The 18,716-nt window shown below is 39.1% G+C and overlaps 2 protein-coding genes across 7 annotated transcripts in view; both read left to right on the forward strand.

Moving 5' to 3' along the window:
• Positions 1-2,893, forward strand: part of sned1 (sushi, nidogen and EGF-like domains 1) — a 35,676-nt gene extending 32,783 nt beyond the window's left edge. For all 4 annotated transcript variants that reach the window (XM_022201273.2, XM_051946935.1, XM_051946936.1 and 1 more), the window contains exons 29-32: positions 306-393; positions 519-598; positions 695-722; positions 2,268-2,893. In XM_022201273.2, the coding sequence (XP_022056965.1) occupies positions 306-393; positions 519-598; positions 695-720 (194 nt within the window). In that variant the 3' untranslated portion in view covers positions 721-722; positions 2,268-2,893. The remainder of the gene's footprint in view (positions 1-305; positions 394-518; positions 599-694; positions 723-2,267) is intronic.
• Positions 2,894-7,605: 4,712 nt separating this feature from the next.
• ryk (receptor like tyrosine kinase) overlaps positions 7,606-18,716 on the forward strand; it is a 50,232-nt gene continuing 39,121 nt past the window's right edge. For 2 of the 3 annotated variants that reach the window (XM_022201269.2, XM_022201272.2), the window contains exon 1: positions 7,609-8,367. In XM_022201269.2, coding sequence (XP_022056961.1) covers positions 8,106-8,367 — 262 coding nt within the window. In that variant the 5' untranslated portion in view covers positions 7,609-8,105. Of the gene's footprint in view, positions 8,368-18,716 lie in introns of all 3 variants that reach the window. The other variant, XM_022201270.2, reaches the window with a different exon arrangement.

The raw sequence follows: 18,716 nt of genomic DNA on the forward strand, positions 1-18,716 counted from the left end.
CCTGAACTCAGGTTCCCTCCTCCAAACACAGAGTGGAAATATGAGTTTTCCTTCACCAATAAGTGCATGTTGATGAAGCTGCGTATGAGGAGACACTCGACGTTTCCCTCGCCCCTCTTGAATCTTGTTCTTCACCCAAACATCCAGCGTCAGATTGTTTAAACATTCCTTTCCTAAAACCATCCATCAGCCAGAGAGCAGGCTCCAGCTCCATCCCACATGACTCCTAAACCATCCAGCAGACTTTTCCTCATCGGCAATCCTTAAAGCATTCATGCCCCATGTTGTGTTTCTGCTGTTTGCAGTGTGCCAGCGAGTGCCGCACCCATGTACCCGTCTCTACTCTGAAACCAAGAGTGTGCCGGTCTGGGAAGGTGGAGTTTGCCACTACCTGTATGTCACAGATCACCACCTCTGGCCTCTTATGCTCATGCTACAATTAACTACAATTAATGCAATTTTTATGGTCATGTGCAACCTAACGGACCCAATGAAAGAGTGCGTTTTCTTCCTTGCAGGTACAAACGGACGTATACAGTACAGCAGGATGTGTGTTATCGAGAGATTTGTGAGCCGACGGTTTCCAAGAAAAGTCAGAGTGAGTTCAACAATCTATCTGCACAGCAATGACGTTGTTTTCAGCAAATAAGCCTCTGCAGTTCTATTCATACGATGGTGTTAACTCTCTTAACAGACAGAAGAACGAACAGACAGCAATAAAGGTTTGTTTTCTTTACCTGAAATCTCCATAATCATATTTTTTATGGTGAAATGGCTTATCCTAACCCTACACAGTTAAGGCCAAATACCAAAGTTTGATTCACGGTTGTGTTTTTTATTTAGCTCATAGTTTTTTTCTGGGTAGAAATGGCACAAAAAAGTGACAAAAGACATTGTTTTACAGATGTTAATGATGAATTTGAACTATTTCTATCTTGTATTTTTACATTTCTTTTTTACTAAAAATGTCATGGCCAAAATTGCTCACACCCTTGAAATTGTTTCCAATATTTGAGAAATTGCAGTGTCTATACCGCTACAAATGGTCCTGTAATTTCTACCATGTTTCAGAGAATTTTAATACTCTGTAAACTAAGAACAGCTGGTGCAGTAGCTCACTAGTGTGTTCAGTTAATAGTAAACTCTAAGTCATGATTAAAACTCGTTATTGGGGTCCATCAATGAGAGAAAGTTGACCTTTGTGTCTGCAAGACAAGGAAAGGCTATAAAGACCTATAAAAGTGTTTCCAGAGCATTGACCACAGTGCAAAACATCATCAAAAAGTGCAAGGAGTTCCCCACTGTGAAGAAAGGATGTAGTCGGAGGTAAAAAAAAGAAAAAAAGAGACCCCTACACTAGCAACAATGGCAGAGGTCAAGAAGAATCCAAGACTCATGACCAAGACCATCCAGATGAATTCAAGCAGTTTAGATACCAAGAGACTCTCCAGTAGACCCTAAATGAGGCTGGTCTCTAAGTACATTAATCAAAACCACCTCACAAATCTAGCCTTTTCAAAAGCTCACTGGGGCAAAGAAGAAAATGGTTGGTCATGAGTTCTGTTGTCAGAAAAGATAAGTAGCAGCGTCATTTGGATGTGGCTTCAGATTGGTGAAAGAAAAGGGAAGCCTTAATCCCCAAGAATACCAACCTCTTGGTTAAGGAGATGGAAAGGTGATGGTCCAGGAAATCTTTTAAAAGCAAAGGGCATCATAAGAAAAGAGGATGACATCAGGATCCAGGAGGAAATAGTCTGCAGAAAAATTTGGCCTTGGATGAGATTTGACCTTCCAACGACACTGTGATCTGAAACATTGAGCCAAAACAGTCAAGAAATGATTAAAAGTAAACAATATCAACATTTGAGAGTGGATCATCGAACCTCAAATTGTCACAAAAGAGGAGAGGAACAAAATCCCAGTGGAAACATGCAGGAAGCTTGTTTGAAATCAGAACTGTTTGATTGGTGTGGTGAACAATAAGGGCCAGCTGTTACTGAAAAGGAAGTATGCCCAGCTTTGGACTAAGCGTTTTTCATAAAAAGTTAAAATTCTCATTAACACAACACAATGTCTTTCTGTGTTTTGTCACTTCTTTCTGTCATTTCTATCCAAAAGAAACCTACTGATCAAATAAAAAGTCACTATAAATTACCATATGTGATGTTTATTGATAATTCGGGCCTTAACTGTACGTGATCTGCAACATATGACGAGCATTTTGACTTTAACCTTAGAAACAGGCCTTTTCTTTCTTTTTCTTCTAGAACATTTGGGTACTGAAGAAAGGACTGCCATCACTGTCATGTGAAAAACCTCCTAACTTCAATTTTGGTGTTTATAATCTACTTGAAGTAACGAATTCTGGTCATTTTTTGTGCCTGTCAGAACCCACTGTAACATTTCATCCATCTGAAAACAACTCTGCATCCTGAGAACATCACAGAAGCACAATCAGATGAAAAATGGCCAACACCGTTTATCATTTTCAACATTTGCTGACTGATCTTTCACACAAACACACACAGTATGCAAATAAAGCAGTCGACTGCACTGCATCACAGACCTTATATACCTCATGCCCATGTCCACGCTGACACATCAGGAGAGGTTTTCATTTGTGATTCAGCTGCAGGTTTGTCCCTCAGGGAAATCACCGTAAAGTGTCCCGATCTTTTCCAAACACCAGCCCCCCGATCTCCTCACAAAGACGACGGGAAATGTTTATTTTCACCACAACCCCATGAATTGATCTCTTCCTCTGACTCAGTGTTTTCCGTGTAAAATATCTTTTCCTCTGTGTCTTAGCAGGCGTCGCTGCTCGCTACTCTGTAAATAGTGTTTATAGGCCATTTTGTAGGTGAATATTTTAATAATAAAAATGTTAAAATGCTGTGATTTTCTGGTGTTGCTTTGTTCGTATGGCACTTCTTGACATTGTTTGTCAAACCATGTTCAATGTATCATGTTGTCGGTTATGCTGTCAGCCTGGAGGTAGAAAAATCACCCTACTAAAGGCATTTTAACAGCATTTTAACAAAATATGACCACAATACCTAATTTATCAAACATAATATTTAGAGATAGTAATTTTCTTGACATGACGATGGAAAAATCAAGATTACTCACTCAGGTGATAGTAAAAAAAACACATCAATTATGTCATTAATTATGTTAAACAGGGATGACTTGACGGTTAAAGCGAATCTCAGGTTTTTACTTCTGTCTCTCATCAACCCACATATGATGAGGTTTTCTCATTAGTGAAAAGAAACTAAATACGGTTACTCAAGTACTGTGAAGTTAAGAGTTATCATAAAACTCTGGAGATTTAAAATGGTGTCTATGAAATTTTACATTGATGTATTCATATTTCCTCAATTTTCCACTTGAAATTTGAGTCTGTTTGAACAACAATATCTCAAGAACAGTTTAAAATAAATGCCTAAAATATTTGCTGATACTTTTCATCATGCTGTTGGTTTAGAATCTGCAATATTAGACAAATAAATCAAATAATCTTTTATTTTAGGTGAGCTAAAAATATCTAAGCTGTCATGAGATGTCCCATCTTTGAGCTCACGTTAATAGAAAAAACGATAGTACAAAACCAGTGATACTTTGTGATCCAATTGTAGTTGCATGTCAAATAAAACAAAACAGATTAGTTTTTAATATGAAATAATTCATTTGACGAGTTGTTACACATAAACCAAGGTATTGATAGAAAGCCTGAGAACAGTTTTCTAGACTTCAATGACATGACAAGATATAACAGTGAAAATTTGAAGCTTTTCTCTTTAATTGTTCCTGATTGAAGTGCAACTGGATTTCCTCAGACAGGCTTCAGATTATACAGGTAGGAAATAACACATCACAACCAGTGTTTCACTGAGCACTGGCTCTCCACAATGACGTGTCATGTGCCCTTTGTTATGCACACTGATGACAAAACCACACCATAAAGCATGCAGATGACACCACAGTGGGTCTCATAAGTTATAAAGAGGATGTGAAACTTTTTGCAGACTGGTGCAATAATAAACAAATCTGATCCTGAATGTTAAAAAACTGAGGAGTGTGGAGATTGACTTCAGGAGAGATCAGCCAATGCAGACTCTAATGTACATCAACTGCACTGCTGTGCAGATGGTTAAGGTCATCAAGTTTCTGGGGGTTCATGTAGCAGACAACACACCTCCTCTCTTATCAAAAGGGCCCATCGGTGCCTACATTTCTTGTATTGCAGCTGAAGAGGGAACATCTTAGTCCATGAATCCTCACCACTTTCTTGAGAGGCATCATAGAAGGTGTTTTGACCAGCACTGTCTCTGCCTGGTATGAAAACTGTAACGCCATAGATAGAAAGATGAGGTGGTGAGGTCAGCTGAAGGCTGAAGGGACTACTGGAGCCACCAATGAAGAGCACTGACTGTCCAAAGCCACCGGCATCATCAGTGAGTCCACTCACAACTGTCATCACCTGTTCACCCTCCTGCTCTTTGCCAAGAGATACTACAGCCTGAGAAACAGAACTGCCAGGGTCAGCAAAAGCGTCTACCAAACTGCTAAAGAAAATGATGCACCACCCCAATACAGAGGGCTGCACAGTGGAGTAAGCGGTTAGCACTTTCGCCTTACAATAAGAAGATCCCTGGTTCAAATCCTGGGGTGGGCCAGGGATCTTTCTCCATGGAGTTTGCATGTTCTCCCTGTGCATGCGTGGGTTTTCTCTGGGCACTCCGCCTTCCTCCCACAGTCCAAAAATATGCTGAGGTTAATTGATTACTCTAAATTGTCCGTAGGTGTAAATGTGAGTGTGATTGTTTGTCTGTATATGTAGCCCTGTGACAGACTGGCGACCTGTCCAGGGTGTCCCCTGCCTTCGCCCGAGTCAGCTAAGATAGGCTCCAACACCCCCCGCGACCCTAGTGAGGATAAAGTGGTATATAGAGAATGGATGGATGGACCTCGATAAAGAAAATTCATTGTCCCTACAGTCATTTTAATCATTTTTACTCACATAGTTCAATATTTTTAAAAGATGTTTTGCATTGTTTTTAACTGCTATTTCATTCCGCTTTGCATCTTCTGATGAACACGTTAAATGACAGTCAAGGGGATCATGACTGTACTTGACTTGGAACAGAAACAGTGTTTCATTTTGTTGTTGCACTGGAAGAACTATGATAGGAAAACTATTTTACATGATGTTGTTGCACGAAGAAGCTGTTCCGGAGCAGCTTTACACTACAGAATATAGTACATTTGATACTATATTATATAGTATATATAGACTATATTCTATAGTCTATATATTCTATAGTCCTTCAAAAAAATCCTGGATCCAGACGGTGATCCGGATCACCTCCAAAATCTAATCGATTGTTACTTTTGCTCTTCCGGACATTCTGTAAAAATTAGGTGAAAATCTGTCCATGACTTTTTGAGTTATGCTGTTAACAGACAGACAGACAAACAGATGGCCTGGCGGAAGTCTGCGCTCTCCGAGTGCTTTTCTAGTTATTATTTTTGTTGTTGTATGTAAGCTACTGATCACTTGAATTGTCCTTGGGATAAATAAAGTATCTATCTATCTGCCTATCTATCTATCTATCTACAGTGCCTTGCGAAAGTATTCAGCCCCTTTGAACTTTTCAACCTTTCGCCACATTTCAGGCTTCAAACATAAAGATATAAAATTTTAATTTTTTGTCAAGAATCAACAACAATTGGGACACAATCGTGAAGTGGAACGAAATTTATTGGATATTTTAAACTTTTTTAACAAATAAAAACCTGAAAAGTGGGGTGTGCGATATTATTCGGCCCCTTTACTTTCAGTGCAGCAAACTCACTCCAGAAGTTCAGTGAGGATCTCTGAATGATCCAATGTTGTCCTAAATGACTGATGATGATAAATGGAATCCACCTGTGTATAATCAAGTCTCCGTATAAATGCACCTGCTCTGTGATAGTCTCAGGGTTCTGTTTAAAGTCCAGAGAGCATCATGAAGACCAAGGAACACACCAGGCAGGTCCCAGATACTGTTGTGGAGAAGTTTAAAGCCGGATTTGGATACAAAAAGATTTCCCAAGCTTTAAACATCTCAAGGAGCACTGTGCAAGCAATCATATTGAAATGGAAGGAGCGTCAGACCACTGCAAATCTACCAAGACCCGGCCGCCCCTCTAAACTTTCACCTGGAACAAGGAGAAGACTGATCAGAGATGCAGCCAAGAGGCCCATGATCACTCTGGAAGAACTGCAGAGATCTACAGCTGAGGTGGGAGAGTCTGTCCATAGGACAACAATCAGTCGTACACTGCACAAATCTGGCCTTTATGGAAGAGTGGCAAGAAGAAAGCCATTTCTCAAAGATATCCATAAAAAGTCTCGTTTGAAGTTTGCCACAAGCCACCTGGGAGACACACCAAACATGTGGAAGAAGGTGCTCTGGTCAGATGAAACCAAAATCAAACTTTTTGGCCACAATGCAAAATGATATGTTTGGCGTAAAAGCAACACAGCTCATCACCCTGAACACACCATCCCCACTGTCAAACATGGTGGTGGCAGCCTCATGGTTTGGGCCTGCTTTTCTTCAGCAGGGACAGGGAAGATGGTTAAAATTGATGGGAAGATGAATGGAGCCAAATACAGGACCATTCTGGAAGAAAACCTGTTGGAGTCTGCAAAAGACCTGAGACTGGGACGGAGATTTATCTTCCAACAGGACAATGATCCAAAACATAAAGCCAAATCTACAATGGAATGGTTCACAAATAAACGTATCCAGGTGTTAGAATGGCCAAGTCAAAGTCCAGACCTGAATCCAATCCAGAATCTGTGGGCAGAGCTGAAGACTGCTGTTCACAAACGCTCTCCATCCAACCTCACTGAGCTCCAGCTGTTTTGCAAGGAAGAATGGGCAAGAATTTCAGTCTCTGGATGTGCAAAACTGATAGACATACCCCAAGCGACTTGCAGCTGTAATTGCAGCAAAAGGTGGCGCTACAAAGTATTAATGCAAGGGGGGCGAATAGTATTGCACGCCCCACTTTTCAGGTTTTTATTTGTTAAAGTTTAAAATATCCAATAAATTTCGTCCCACTTCACGATGGTGTCCCACTTGTTGTTGATTCTTGACAAAAAATTAAAATTTTATATCTTTATGTTTGAAGCCTGAAATGTGGCAAAAGGTTGAAAAGTTCAAGGGGGCCGAATACTTTCATAAAGGCACTGTATATCTATCGCGCTTGAAAGGCAGTGTTGTGTTTAGTCAGCAGCATGTGTAAAAATGTCTTCTCTGAGCATTTTGTGGTTGCAACGGAGTTTAAAATTGTTTGATTATTTATAATTTTGTTTTCCATATATTGCAGTAATTTGTATTTAACTGTATCACTCATTTTGACTAACACGTAGATGTATCAGTCTAGAGGAACATTATTTTGTATTATTACCTTTTGTCTCGGTTAGTGCTTCAACTTTCTTTACTTTGTGCCACCTTAACACAGCTGTACAACTGCAGCTACATTTTAAGGTGGACTTTTATATTCAGTCAGGCTTTACTTACATCGCGCCAAATCACAACATATCGTCCAGTTGTGGAGATATTTCCGACGGCACCTGAAGGCGTCACCGTGCTCCCTGAGCGGAGCAGTGAGCCCCCCGCTCCGTCCTCCTCCTGCTCCGACTGAAAACCGAGAGAGTGAAGGAAAAGGAGTCGCAGGACGGACTATGGAGGGAGAAAGCTGGATCTCGGAGCTAGTTTTGCAGCTGTAGGGCGCTTTTTCAAACTTTTGTGTTCGCCCGAAGAAGTCGAAGTGGCTTCAATGTGAAGAAAACCAGCGGATACTTAACGTGGATGTAAACCGTCGTAAATGTGAACATTCAAACAGGCTGTGACTGCGGACGGTTAGCAAACCCGACCGAAGTTAGCCCGCTCCGGCTAACTTAGCTGCTGCTGCTAGCAAAGGAGGAAAACAAAACAAAACAAAACAAAAACAACAACAACAACAGGCTGGTTGGGGGGGGGAAAGGAGTTAAAGGTGACGCTGAAGTAACCAGTAATGTTTCCTCCCGGGATTAACCTGAGATACGGATGAGAAAGAAACTGGCGAGAACAACAGCGAGCCCGACGACCGCTGCCATGGTGGGGTTGATCCGCGGCTCCGGCAACCCGACTCGGTCCCGAGGCTGCTCCCACTCGGTGCTGTGGAGGCTCGGGGGCTTCTTCTTTCTGCTGCTGCTAGAAGGGGCCGGCTGCCTGGCCAACCCCAGCAGTCCTTCAGGCGTCAATAACAACAACAACAGCCCCAGTGTCAACATATACATGAGTGTGGAGGAGGTGAAGAAGCTTCTGGGTAAGGAGGCCTGCATGGAGAGACAGCTGTCTCTAAACTTTCTGATCAGTCTGTCTGTATGTGTGTCTGTATGTGTTGAGATGCAATTGTGACTGGGCCCCCTCATGTCTTTACTTTTACTTACAACACTGCATTAAACTCTGGTTAATATTTTAACTGTAGGTCATTGCAACAACTTGGTTTTATTAATGAGCCATAGTGCAGCAAACAGAGTGGGTCAGTCACAGTTGGGTTCCCGTTGATTCATAGAAGAGCATTAACTTTGATCCAGAGTGGCTCAAAGTATCCATAAACACAGCAGAAATACATTAAATAGACTGTATTGTTAATCTGAAGTGCAAATCTTATGGTGAGTCCACAGTAATGTCAGCCTGATATGAAATAAAGGAGTAATTCAGAGATTTAAGAAAGAATAATGCCGATGTGTGGGTTTGAAGTTTCTAAGAGTCTGTTTAATCTGAAGAAAAGTCCTCCTCACTCATTAAAGTAATATATTTTGTCTTAGGTGCTGTCGCTAAACAACACTAGTAATATACAACAATGACAAAATACTGTAAACATTACCCAGATATATGTCAAGACAGATAGCTAATAAATCTGTAAATATCATAAGATATTAGGGATAAATTTAGGAGTTAAATTCACTTATTTTATAAAACAGTAAAGGTCAGTTTTCCTGCTTTTTCTAGCAGCCCATGGTTATCATCAGTGATTGGAGATATTCAAATGTTTTTGAGAGTTAACTGAAACACATACCTGCTGAGACAGTGAGCTGCAGCTGAAAACTGTGCACAACACTACTGAAGTTAATATTAGGTCAAATTTATATTATTCAAGTGGCAATTTTCATGTCAGCCTGTGGTATCTAAGTTACCAATCAGAAAATCATACATGATGTCTAACGGTGATGATGATTATTGTCCTCAATTAGTCTCCTAGTTGTATGGGATATAAAATATAAGAAAATGGTCAAAAATGTGGATCAGTGAGGTCAAGATGACATTCTCAAATGTCTTGAATTGTCCACAACCCAAAGATCTTCAGTTAGAGGAGGAAAGAAACCAGAAAATGTTGAAGAAACTGAAATCAGAGAATCTAGACTTAATTTTTAGATTTCAGACATGGTTACTAATTAATTTAATTGTTGACAACCAATTGATTCATGTTTGTAGGTCTAATTGTAAGTCATTGTTAGTAAATTATGCATGTTGTTTTTTGTTTATAGAGCTATATGTAATTTGACTCTTTAAAGGGAGAACATCATGATTAATAAAACAGGAGGTTTCTATCTGGGCCTGTTAGATACTAATTTATGTTATACTAATTTTTCTAATTCCTCAAACTGATTAATTGATTATCAAAATAGTCGGTGATAAGCTTGATAGAGTTTGAGCTCTGGGTCCGTTGGGAAAGACACTGAATCCCAAGTTCCTCCCAACGGCAGGAAAACAGCTTGCAGAGGGCGTTAGTGTGTGAGAGTGTGTGTGAATGAGAAACACATTGTAAAGTGCTTTGTAGAAACTAGCCAAGGTTTAAAAGCACTATGTGAGTGTAAACCATTTACTATTTAGCTCTAATGGCTGGTAATGCACACTTTGATGACCTCCTACTTGGGGAACAATATACTTGTAGGTGGAATCAGGAATATGTGTTGTAGGCAGACTGAGGTCAGTGCACCCTAAATATACCCTTTAAAGTAAATATTGTTTCACTATTAAACTATTTTTACCCATATATGGTGAGGCAAGGAAAATAATAATGCACTACATACATGCAAGTTTTCATATAAATTATCAGTCAGAGCTTAGGATACTATTTATCTGGACCTGTTCTGCACCACCAGGTTTAAAAACAAAAGCAAACTTTAAGTCTCCACCTTGAATCTGCAGTGAGATTACCCAGCAGTCTCAGCTTCCTCCAGCATGTTTAATTCCTGAAGTTGCCGCTGCATCATGGAAGTTTCTGTCCACACATACTTTTAGCTGCACACACGTAGTTGTCAAACATTGAGATTTCTCCATACGACCAGATGAGGTTTCAGGCGGACCGCAAGAGAGGCCCTGGTCTGGCAACAGAAGATTAACTATAGCGTGATGGAGAACACGAGGAACCAAAAGGGACAGACTCAGTCTACGGTCTAACACCAGTCAGATTATAGAGAGCAGGGATGCTTTATGGACAGCACAACAAGCGATTCTGTGGTGCTCCTGTCAAAATATGTTTCCCTGTTTACATATTTTAAAGTATTCCACAACCAGCTGAAAATATCCGATAATTTTAACCAAGTATTTACATAAATGCGATCCTTGTAATTGAGTTTAACATCAGAGAGTCTGAACATAGTCAAAAATAAACCAGCATTTCTGTTTGTTGGCTGGCAGCAGTATGAATACCTCTGCATATGTATGGCATGAGGAAGTTAGCAAACAAAACTTCCTGTTGAAAACCTGCACCCAACTGGGAACAAAATCATTTTGCTGACTCTTACTGAATCTTGCCTGCTGCAAAAATGCTGATGGCACTGCAAGATGATGACATATATATTTCAAGTTAATGTGCAAAGTTGCCACATGGGCTTCCTGCCGCCACGAAGACACAAGACACTCACACTTCTACCCCTTCATTAGGCTGTGCAGTGGCACTGAAACGGTAAATGACTAGTTTCAAAGTGCACCCTCAACACATCTTCAGTAAACCCTAAATTAACAGCTTCATGACCAATCCACTGCCTGCCTTAATCTTGAAATGGAAATATTTTTGAACATTAACAGCCAGTGTAGCAAGGAAGTGTAGACTAACAGAAGCTGAAATGTCATGTAAAGCAACAACATTCTGACTATTTTGCAAAATTGTCACGTTTTTCTTTGTGCACAATGTCGCTAAAACACTTAATACGGTTCAAATCATGCATAAGACACAACTTTATACATTCTCTGCAGCTGCTTCATACATCAGGACGACAGTATCAGTCCACTGGACCAAACCGGCCTTCCTGAAGCTCAATTTATGGACACTAAACCACAAATATCCCTTACTACTTGTGGTTTTAAAATGTATGGTTTCGTCACTTCCTGCTTTCTGCTATTCCTGGTGACACATCAGAAAAACGTTCTCTTTGCAATCCAAGGCTGAAAATCTTCGAGGTTATTTTCTGATTTAAATGGATATTAAATAACATCCACTGTTGGGCCAGTAGCAGTCGCACAGATTTAAGCAAAAGACACGTTAGAGCTGCAACGATTAACTATGCAGTCAAATAGTTAGATTCTAGCCTCTTAAATTAGTTTTTCTCCTCTGTTTATAGTGAAGTAAATACATCTTTGGGTTGTGGACAAAACAAGACATTTGTCATGTTCGTCTTTGAGAAATGCTGATTGACATTTTTCACTATTTTCAGACATTTTATAGACTTAACAGCTAATTTATGAATCAAAAAAATATCCTTATTTGGGGTCCTAATGTCAGTGTTGCATTTTAATCCTGATAATCCCAGCTCTGTAATCACACAACCATCTTAATGATGTAAATAAGCCACATCAATAGATCTTTTCCATGTAAGGCTCTATGACCCATCACAGTAGGAACAGCAGAGGTGTAAATAATAAAATGAATGATGGCTAGACTCTGTTTAGCACCCAAGGGTCCTGGTGTTGTGCATATTGGATCACTGTCATGGCTCACTGAGACACTTAAAGATATCAGAGCCACTGTTCATGTCATAAACAACCCCTGGGCTTTTTGAACTATGACAAATGTTTCATGAGGACAAGGAGAGCTTGGACTGGAGCTGTTCTTAATCCATGTTGGGCTGAATGATTCAATCGGCTTCCAGGGTAACAGGACTATAGAACACATTATTAGCAATGTCTTCAAAAGCTGTTAGAAGTGAACCAATGTTTTTATTGTCTCTTATTTTATCACTAAGATTTAGTCAGGTGTTTGAAAAGTGAGAGGGGATTTGGTCTTTCTACTTCTTCATCTAGATAAACAACATACCTGATTTTCCCACATCACATGCAACAGCTAGCACTAAAACACATCAAGTGATTGTTTCAAGAACATCATGTTAAAGAGCCTTAATTGTTACCTGCAATAATTTGTGAAACAGCATGGTTGTCAGATATGAGAGCATTTTATTACAGATGTGACAGACTATTACCTGAAATAGATGCTCATGTAGCGGATAACAAAACCACAGTTTAATGTTGTTAATATATCTGACAGATATTGAGTATTATCAAGTATACCACAGATATAGTATTATACAGTACTCAGAGCAAAGGGTTTATCTGTTGTATCACAGTGCAAATCACATTTAGACCTGGAGTTTTAATAGTTGGATTATAGTACTGTTTAATTGGTCAATAAAATTGGAGATATTTTCATCCCATTTTATTCAGTCTTATGCATGATACAGGTTTGTACGGCTGCACAGTTATTTGAATCTTAGTCATGGTATCCATTTTGGTTCATAATTTAGTGTCTGCAATATTGAGGTTTAAAATGCTTTGCTCTTAGAAAACTCTGCTCATAGTAATCTGCCCATGTGTATGAAGTCTCTTGGTTTCCCCTTGAATAAATCTGACTTTTGAATAAGTTATTTCACTATTCTCAAACTAAATCACACAACTGTGCTGCAGTAACTGAGTGGAGAGTTCTCTGTGCACAGCCATCTAATTAATTTCTACCACAGCCTGCATGTGAAGCATTTAATGGAACTTCAGTAATTTGTACTGTCTATTGATAAACAGGTCTTTACTATGCCAGGTACTATAGGTATGTTTTATTTATATTTTGCCTGTAGGAGATGCCCTGAATTCAGATGGAGATTGTTTTAAGGCTTATTTTGATGCAAAAATGATCAAGAATGTAGCCACAACGTGTAGGTGAAACCAATGCTCTGTCTATCAAATCTAAAAGTACGTTAGAAATCATTTGTCCCAAAAATCAATGAATAATTGTGATAAACAATCTTGAAAATCATTTTGGCCGCAACCACACAGAGCTACAGGTTAGTGATGCCACACTGATGAGTACATTTATGTGCTTCTACTATTTTTGCTGTTGCCACAGGGGATCTTCTGGTATTTTATATGTTTTACTGTATGGTGATTAAATTTTATTTTCACACGAAGCTTTCAGATGTTATAAGAATAGGTAACTCCACCCTGTCAGTAGTCTTTCTATGGTCTCTCTGCTTTAAAAGCAGATGGACTGTCTTTTAAAGACTGTTTTCATTTTGATAACTTTACCAAACCTCCTGACTCTCCAGGGGTTGGTAAGGAACAGGAAAACGTCATGCATGAACTGAAACAGGCTTTTGCGTACACAGTGTGTTAGTCTGTGGTTGTCAAGTGCATAAGCAGGCAGCATCTCTGATTGTTTCTGCATATGACTAATGAGTAGTTAACTGTCTGTCTCAAGAATCCCCATGCATTCCTACCCTCAGCTCCCAGATCAGCTCTGTCTCGAGACTTGCATAATGAGATTGAGTTGTGTTGCAGCTGTGCAGCTCAAATTCAATTAGTGTAGCCGGGCTTAAGACCAAGGATTTGTTCAGAATGCTTAAAAGTCACTGAAAGCTTTTCTTTTTTCAAAACATGCCAAATGGTGTGGAATGTAATGAGGATCCACAAATTTTAAAGCACACAGGTAATAAATCAGATCTTTAAGAAATTACATTTACAGTAAGAGGAGAAAGTGTTAGGTCTGGTCAGGACACAACAGAGAGAGGACAGAGGGGAGGATCAGTTATTTGAGTAATTGTTTTGTCTTTAACACACCAACAACTGTGAAACAGGTCTACATAGGATCCCCAAGATCGAAAAGTAATATCATGAAAAGCTTTGTTTTGTCTAAAACTCAACTACATTCAGTTTACAAGTGCACCATCCGGTTTTAAATGTCAGTGTTTACAGTGAAGGTTTTAAGTCTCCAACAGGTGTCCTATTTTAAACGCTGTTCAGAAACATAGTGAAATCATTGTGACACTTATTGTTGTCTTGGTTGCCAGAGAGATGCTGCATCACACTGCTCGCTAAACACCAGAGCAGACCTTAGACTGCCATGACCCAAACTATGACATTGGTTTAACAGGCCTCAATAGCCTTCTTTCTGTCTTTGTCTTTTTAATGTCTGTTTCCTGACATTTTGACAATCCATGTGATCATTTAGAACATGGAGCGTAAAGCAAAAATAAATTTTCTGTGCATTATTTTCCTATCTCTTTCAATAATAACCTCTTTGAAGCTAGTTTTCCGTGGCAGAGTCACCAGAGTGCTCAGTCCCTCACACATGACACTGAAGACTCCTTGGTGGAAAGTAAAAGATTGTCTTCTCATTCTTGCTGTCTGTAGTAGTGCTAGGATTTTCCAGGCCAAGCAAAACTGTAGCTCCTCAGTTCCCAACCAAAATTAGAATTATGTAGACAAAATAAGCACTTTCCCATTAAACTCTGTTTTCCAATACGTTTTTTGCTTGTGGGAAATGTGTTCAGTGCAGCCACAGTTGTTGACAGATTCTATTCGGATAAACTCCACCTTGTTTTGTATATCACCTTTTTCCATGTCTCATTTTAAAAAATGAGACCATTTTCACAATAAACCATTTGCACAATATTTTGTAAAACTCTTAAAGTTCTCTGCTTTTCAGTGCAACTGTAAAGCCATGAGGGACTCAGCTGTGACGCTGAATCGTGACAAAAATTCAAAGAGTTTTTCTGTGAACTTCAGGCTGTTTTTACAAAAAGCAGAGGGGAGATTAGTATGGAAAGAAATTAGAAAGGTTACGAGGAAAATAAAACATATTTGATCAATAAAATAACTGTGGCAGGACCCAAAAACAGTATACAGAGGAGCAAGTTGTTGGAAGATACATTCAGCATGGTGAAAAATCTTCCAACAACTTGCTCCTTTGTATTAATAAAAGATATTTGATCAATAAAATAAATGCAGCATGGCTCATAAATGGTATACAGAGGAGCCAGTTGCTGGAAGATACATTCAGCATGGTGAAACATCTTCCTAGACTTGAGTAGTTGTTCAGATGTGTTATAACTTTATTATCCAGCATAAAAACATTTTCTAATTCTCTCTATTTCAGGCAATAGTTGAACTGTTACCATAGAGCTGCAGGACTTTATGTTGCAGTGAAAAATGTGACAGTAGAAAAATTCCCGATTAAAACCGCTTTTTCTAATATGTTTTTGCTTGTGGAAAGTGAAAAATGTTTAACGCAGCTCCAGTTGCTGATGGATTCTAATCAGACAAACTCCACCGGAAATTACACAATAAAAATCACTGATACTATATTTATTACTTCATTGTTGCATCCAGTGGGGGATTCAAGCTATGACGTCATTTTTTCCACTTGCACTATCAGGCAAGTAGGTCAGAGTTTGGCTACTTCCTCCAGCCTGGCATGAAAAAACAAAAAAATAACCAGATCTCGTAAAAATTTTGTGAGCAAGTGAGTAGAACTGTCCATGTAGTCTGAAGAGTCCAGCACATGTCGGCTAGCCGACCTCCCTCCCCTCCTCCAAAGAGCTGAAAGGCAAAGCCCGGACTTTGAAAAAGAGTCCGTGAACAGTGAGGAGTGATTGGCAGCAGTATTCATTTCCTTCATGCCATTCTCCAAGGATCCTGTGGCTGAATAGGGGAGCCCCCGCTTTCACATCTTTTGTCTAAGAGCCACTGCGCTCACAGGAGGTTCTGTAAAGCATCGACCCGTTTTTCAAGTTGTTGGCCGTGTGTTAAAATCGGACATACACTGTCATGTTTTTTCCACTCTTATATGTTCATTTGACATCAAATGTCATGAGATTTTAGGTGTTGCCCTAATTCTGTTTGGACCACTGTCATGCTTGACTTGCAGTCATTTAATTATGCTATTGTGACGCAGTAGGTGCTGAAATCAGATATTTTTGAAGCCTTCACATTTCGGTAGCTTTAGGTTAAATAGGTGCCATGTTGTGCCTGACTGAAAAATCCAAGTGTATTTGACCTTGAGCACACAGTCCGGTCTTTCAAACTGCTGCTGTACCCACAGAGCTGCCCATGAAAAACAGCATCCGAAAATAGATGAGTAAGACGGTGTGTGTGTGTGTGTGTGTGTGTGTGTGTGTGTGAGACCTCCTAAATGACCCTTTAGTCGCCTCCTGATGAAGTCATTCTGCTGCACACAGCTAATCATTTTTTTTCAGTAAACCATTTGATATTTGTTGAGTAAACGAAGGAGCCCCTTTGGGCAACAAATATGCATCAATGCGGTGCCTATAATGGGACAGCGGCAGACAGTCTTTCTCAGATTCCTTTTGCTTCCTTCATCCTTGTCTGCCCTTAGGGCCCTTCAAGAAATAAAAGAGGAAAACTGATGTATGGTGTCTTTGAAGTGATTCAAAGAAAACCACAGAGATTGTGACTTAATGTGTTTTTTTTCTTTTAGCTCTAAGATACTTTCAGATGTGACTATTTTCTGCATCTAGTGCTGCTATTGCAGGCTATCTGTAAAAGCTTAGCTGTAGTCTTTAGTCCGGATGTTTGGCTGAGCATACGTCATGGTAACTTTAGTCTCCATCGTTATTGTGTTTTCCTTTTTACTTTACACTTTGATGCTAAAACTCTGTAATTGCTGGAAATAAAGAAACTTGTAAAAGTGGATTTCTGTTAGGATGAGGCACGAAAGATTGCATGTGCCTAAACTTTCCCTTGGCAAGAATGATGTGTGGCTGCTTGTGAAAAAGCCTCAGTTGTCAAATTTCAAACAAAATGTAAAAGAAAATATGAATTGATGCCCCAAAGGAAAATCTAGCGCCAAAATTAAGAAATGAGAATTTAATTTTTTTTTTTTTTTTTTACCAGTTTTCTGAGGTTTACTGTGGTTTCATTTGCTCAGTCATAAGAGACAGTTTTACTTATCAAATGATTACAGTTCATGGGAGAATGAATAGATTTCTGATAAGTAAGGTTACACAGACTCGTCGCCTTTTGTATCAGTCATGCTTACTGTCTTGCATAGTTGCCTCTACAAAGAGTCATTCTGTACCTGATCCTGTTTCTTTAGCTGGGTGTCACTGATCAGGTCAGTAGAAGAGATGAGGTTGTAAAAAAACTCCAATCAAAATGCAGCGTGATGAGATGGAAAAAGAGCGTTCATGTTCTGATCTGATACGTATTTGCAAATTTTCAAAGAAGACCTCAGCAAAGCAAAAAAAACTTTTTTGCAAGACTGACATTTTGTTTTCTGAATTGCTTGTCGTTCCACTCAAGTTTTTTTACATGCAAATTGAAAAAGCACATGAAAACACAGATAGGGAAGCATTTCATGTTTGCTGTTTGTTCTTCAGTATACCTTGTGCTGTGCAACTACATCTTCCAGCAACACAGACTGCAACAACTGTGATTGGGTTGCTTGATATAAATGTCCCTTGTCAACATTGCATATAAATTTGCTCAAAGTTAATGCTAATGAATCAAATGTAGCATATAATAGTTTGTAATTATGTCTGGCTTGCAAATATTGTAGATGCTGTAGCCAGTGTTGTGCCAGTGTTTGTGGTCTTTATCCTGTTTTCTTATTTTCCTGCCTCTGCCAATCCCTGTATAGACTCAATATGTTCTGTCATCTTTTTTCTTCTCTGTTTTGCAATAATTTTGGTAAAAGTAGCTGTTCAACATCGGCTTTGCTTCACTGACCATTGTTTGACGTACATGAAGTAAGTCATCACAGTAGCAGTGACACTCCACCGCTAATTCGTGTTTCGGCGTACACAAAAAAACAGACTGAATGTGAACTTGGATGGCACATCAGGTGATTTGCTGTTGAAATTGGTAACACACTGCATCACGTTAACGTGGGTGGTTATTTAAGGATTCAAAGCCAAAATTAAATTCTCCATAACATCTTTCGTAATTCTCTTGAACATCAGCTATGATTTCATTTTCAAATATTTCTGAATGTTTTTGGACTTTTACTGTGGGGCATATTAAACAGAAAACCAGTTTCTGCTAGAAGCTATTTAAGGTCTTATTGAGTTCTGTAAAACTACTGCAGTGAGACGTTTTCTAATTAGCAGTATATAAACAATTAAAAAAAGGTTTATAATGCAATATATTACAGATATAAGTAGATTTTTTTCAGTAACTGCTACTGAAATATGAAAGCTGATATTGAAAAACAGTTTTTTTGTCTTCATGTGAGAGATTATGATGTCAACAAACCCTATAAATCCCAAGCAGTTTCTAGGCATTTTTTCTTACGTCACATTTTTACTCGCTCTCGGCTCATTTTCATTTCTTTGACAAAAATTGTTAAATTCCTGGAATCTAAATACATTTTAACTTACAACCTCT

This window comes from Acanthochromis polyacanthus, chromosome 4 (genome assembly GCF_021347895.1).
Source record: "Acanthochromis polyacanthus isolate Apoly-LR-REF ecotype Palm Island chromosome 4, KAUST_Apoly_ChrSc, whole genome shotgun sequence".
Lineage (NCBI taxonomy): Eukaryota > Metazoa > Chordata > Actinopteri > Pomacentridae > Acanthochromis > Acanthochromis polyacanthus.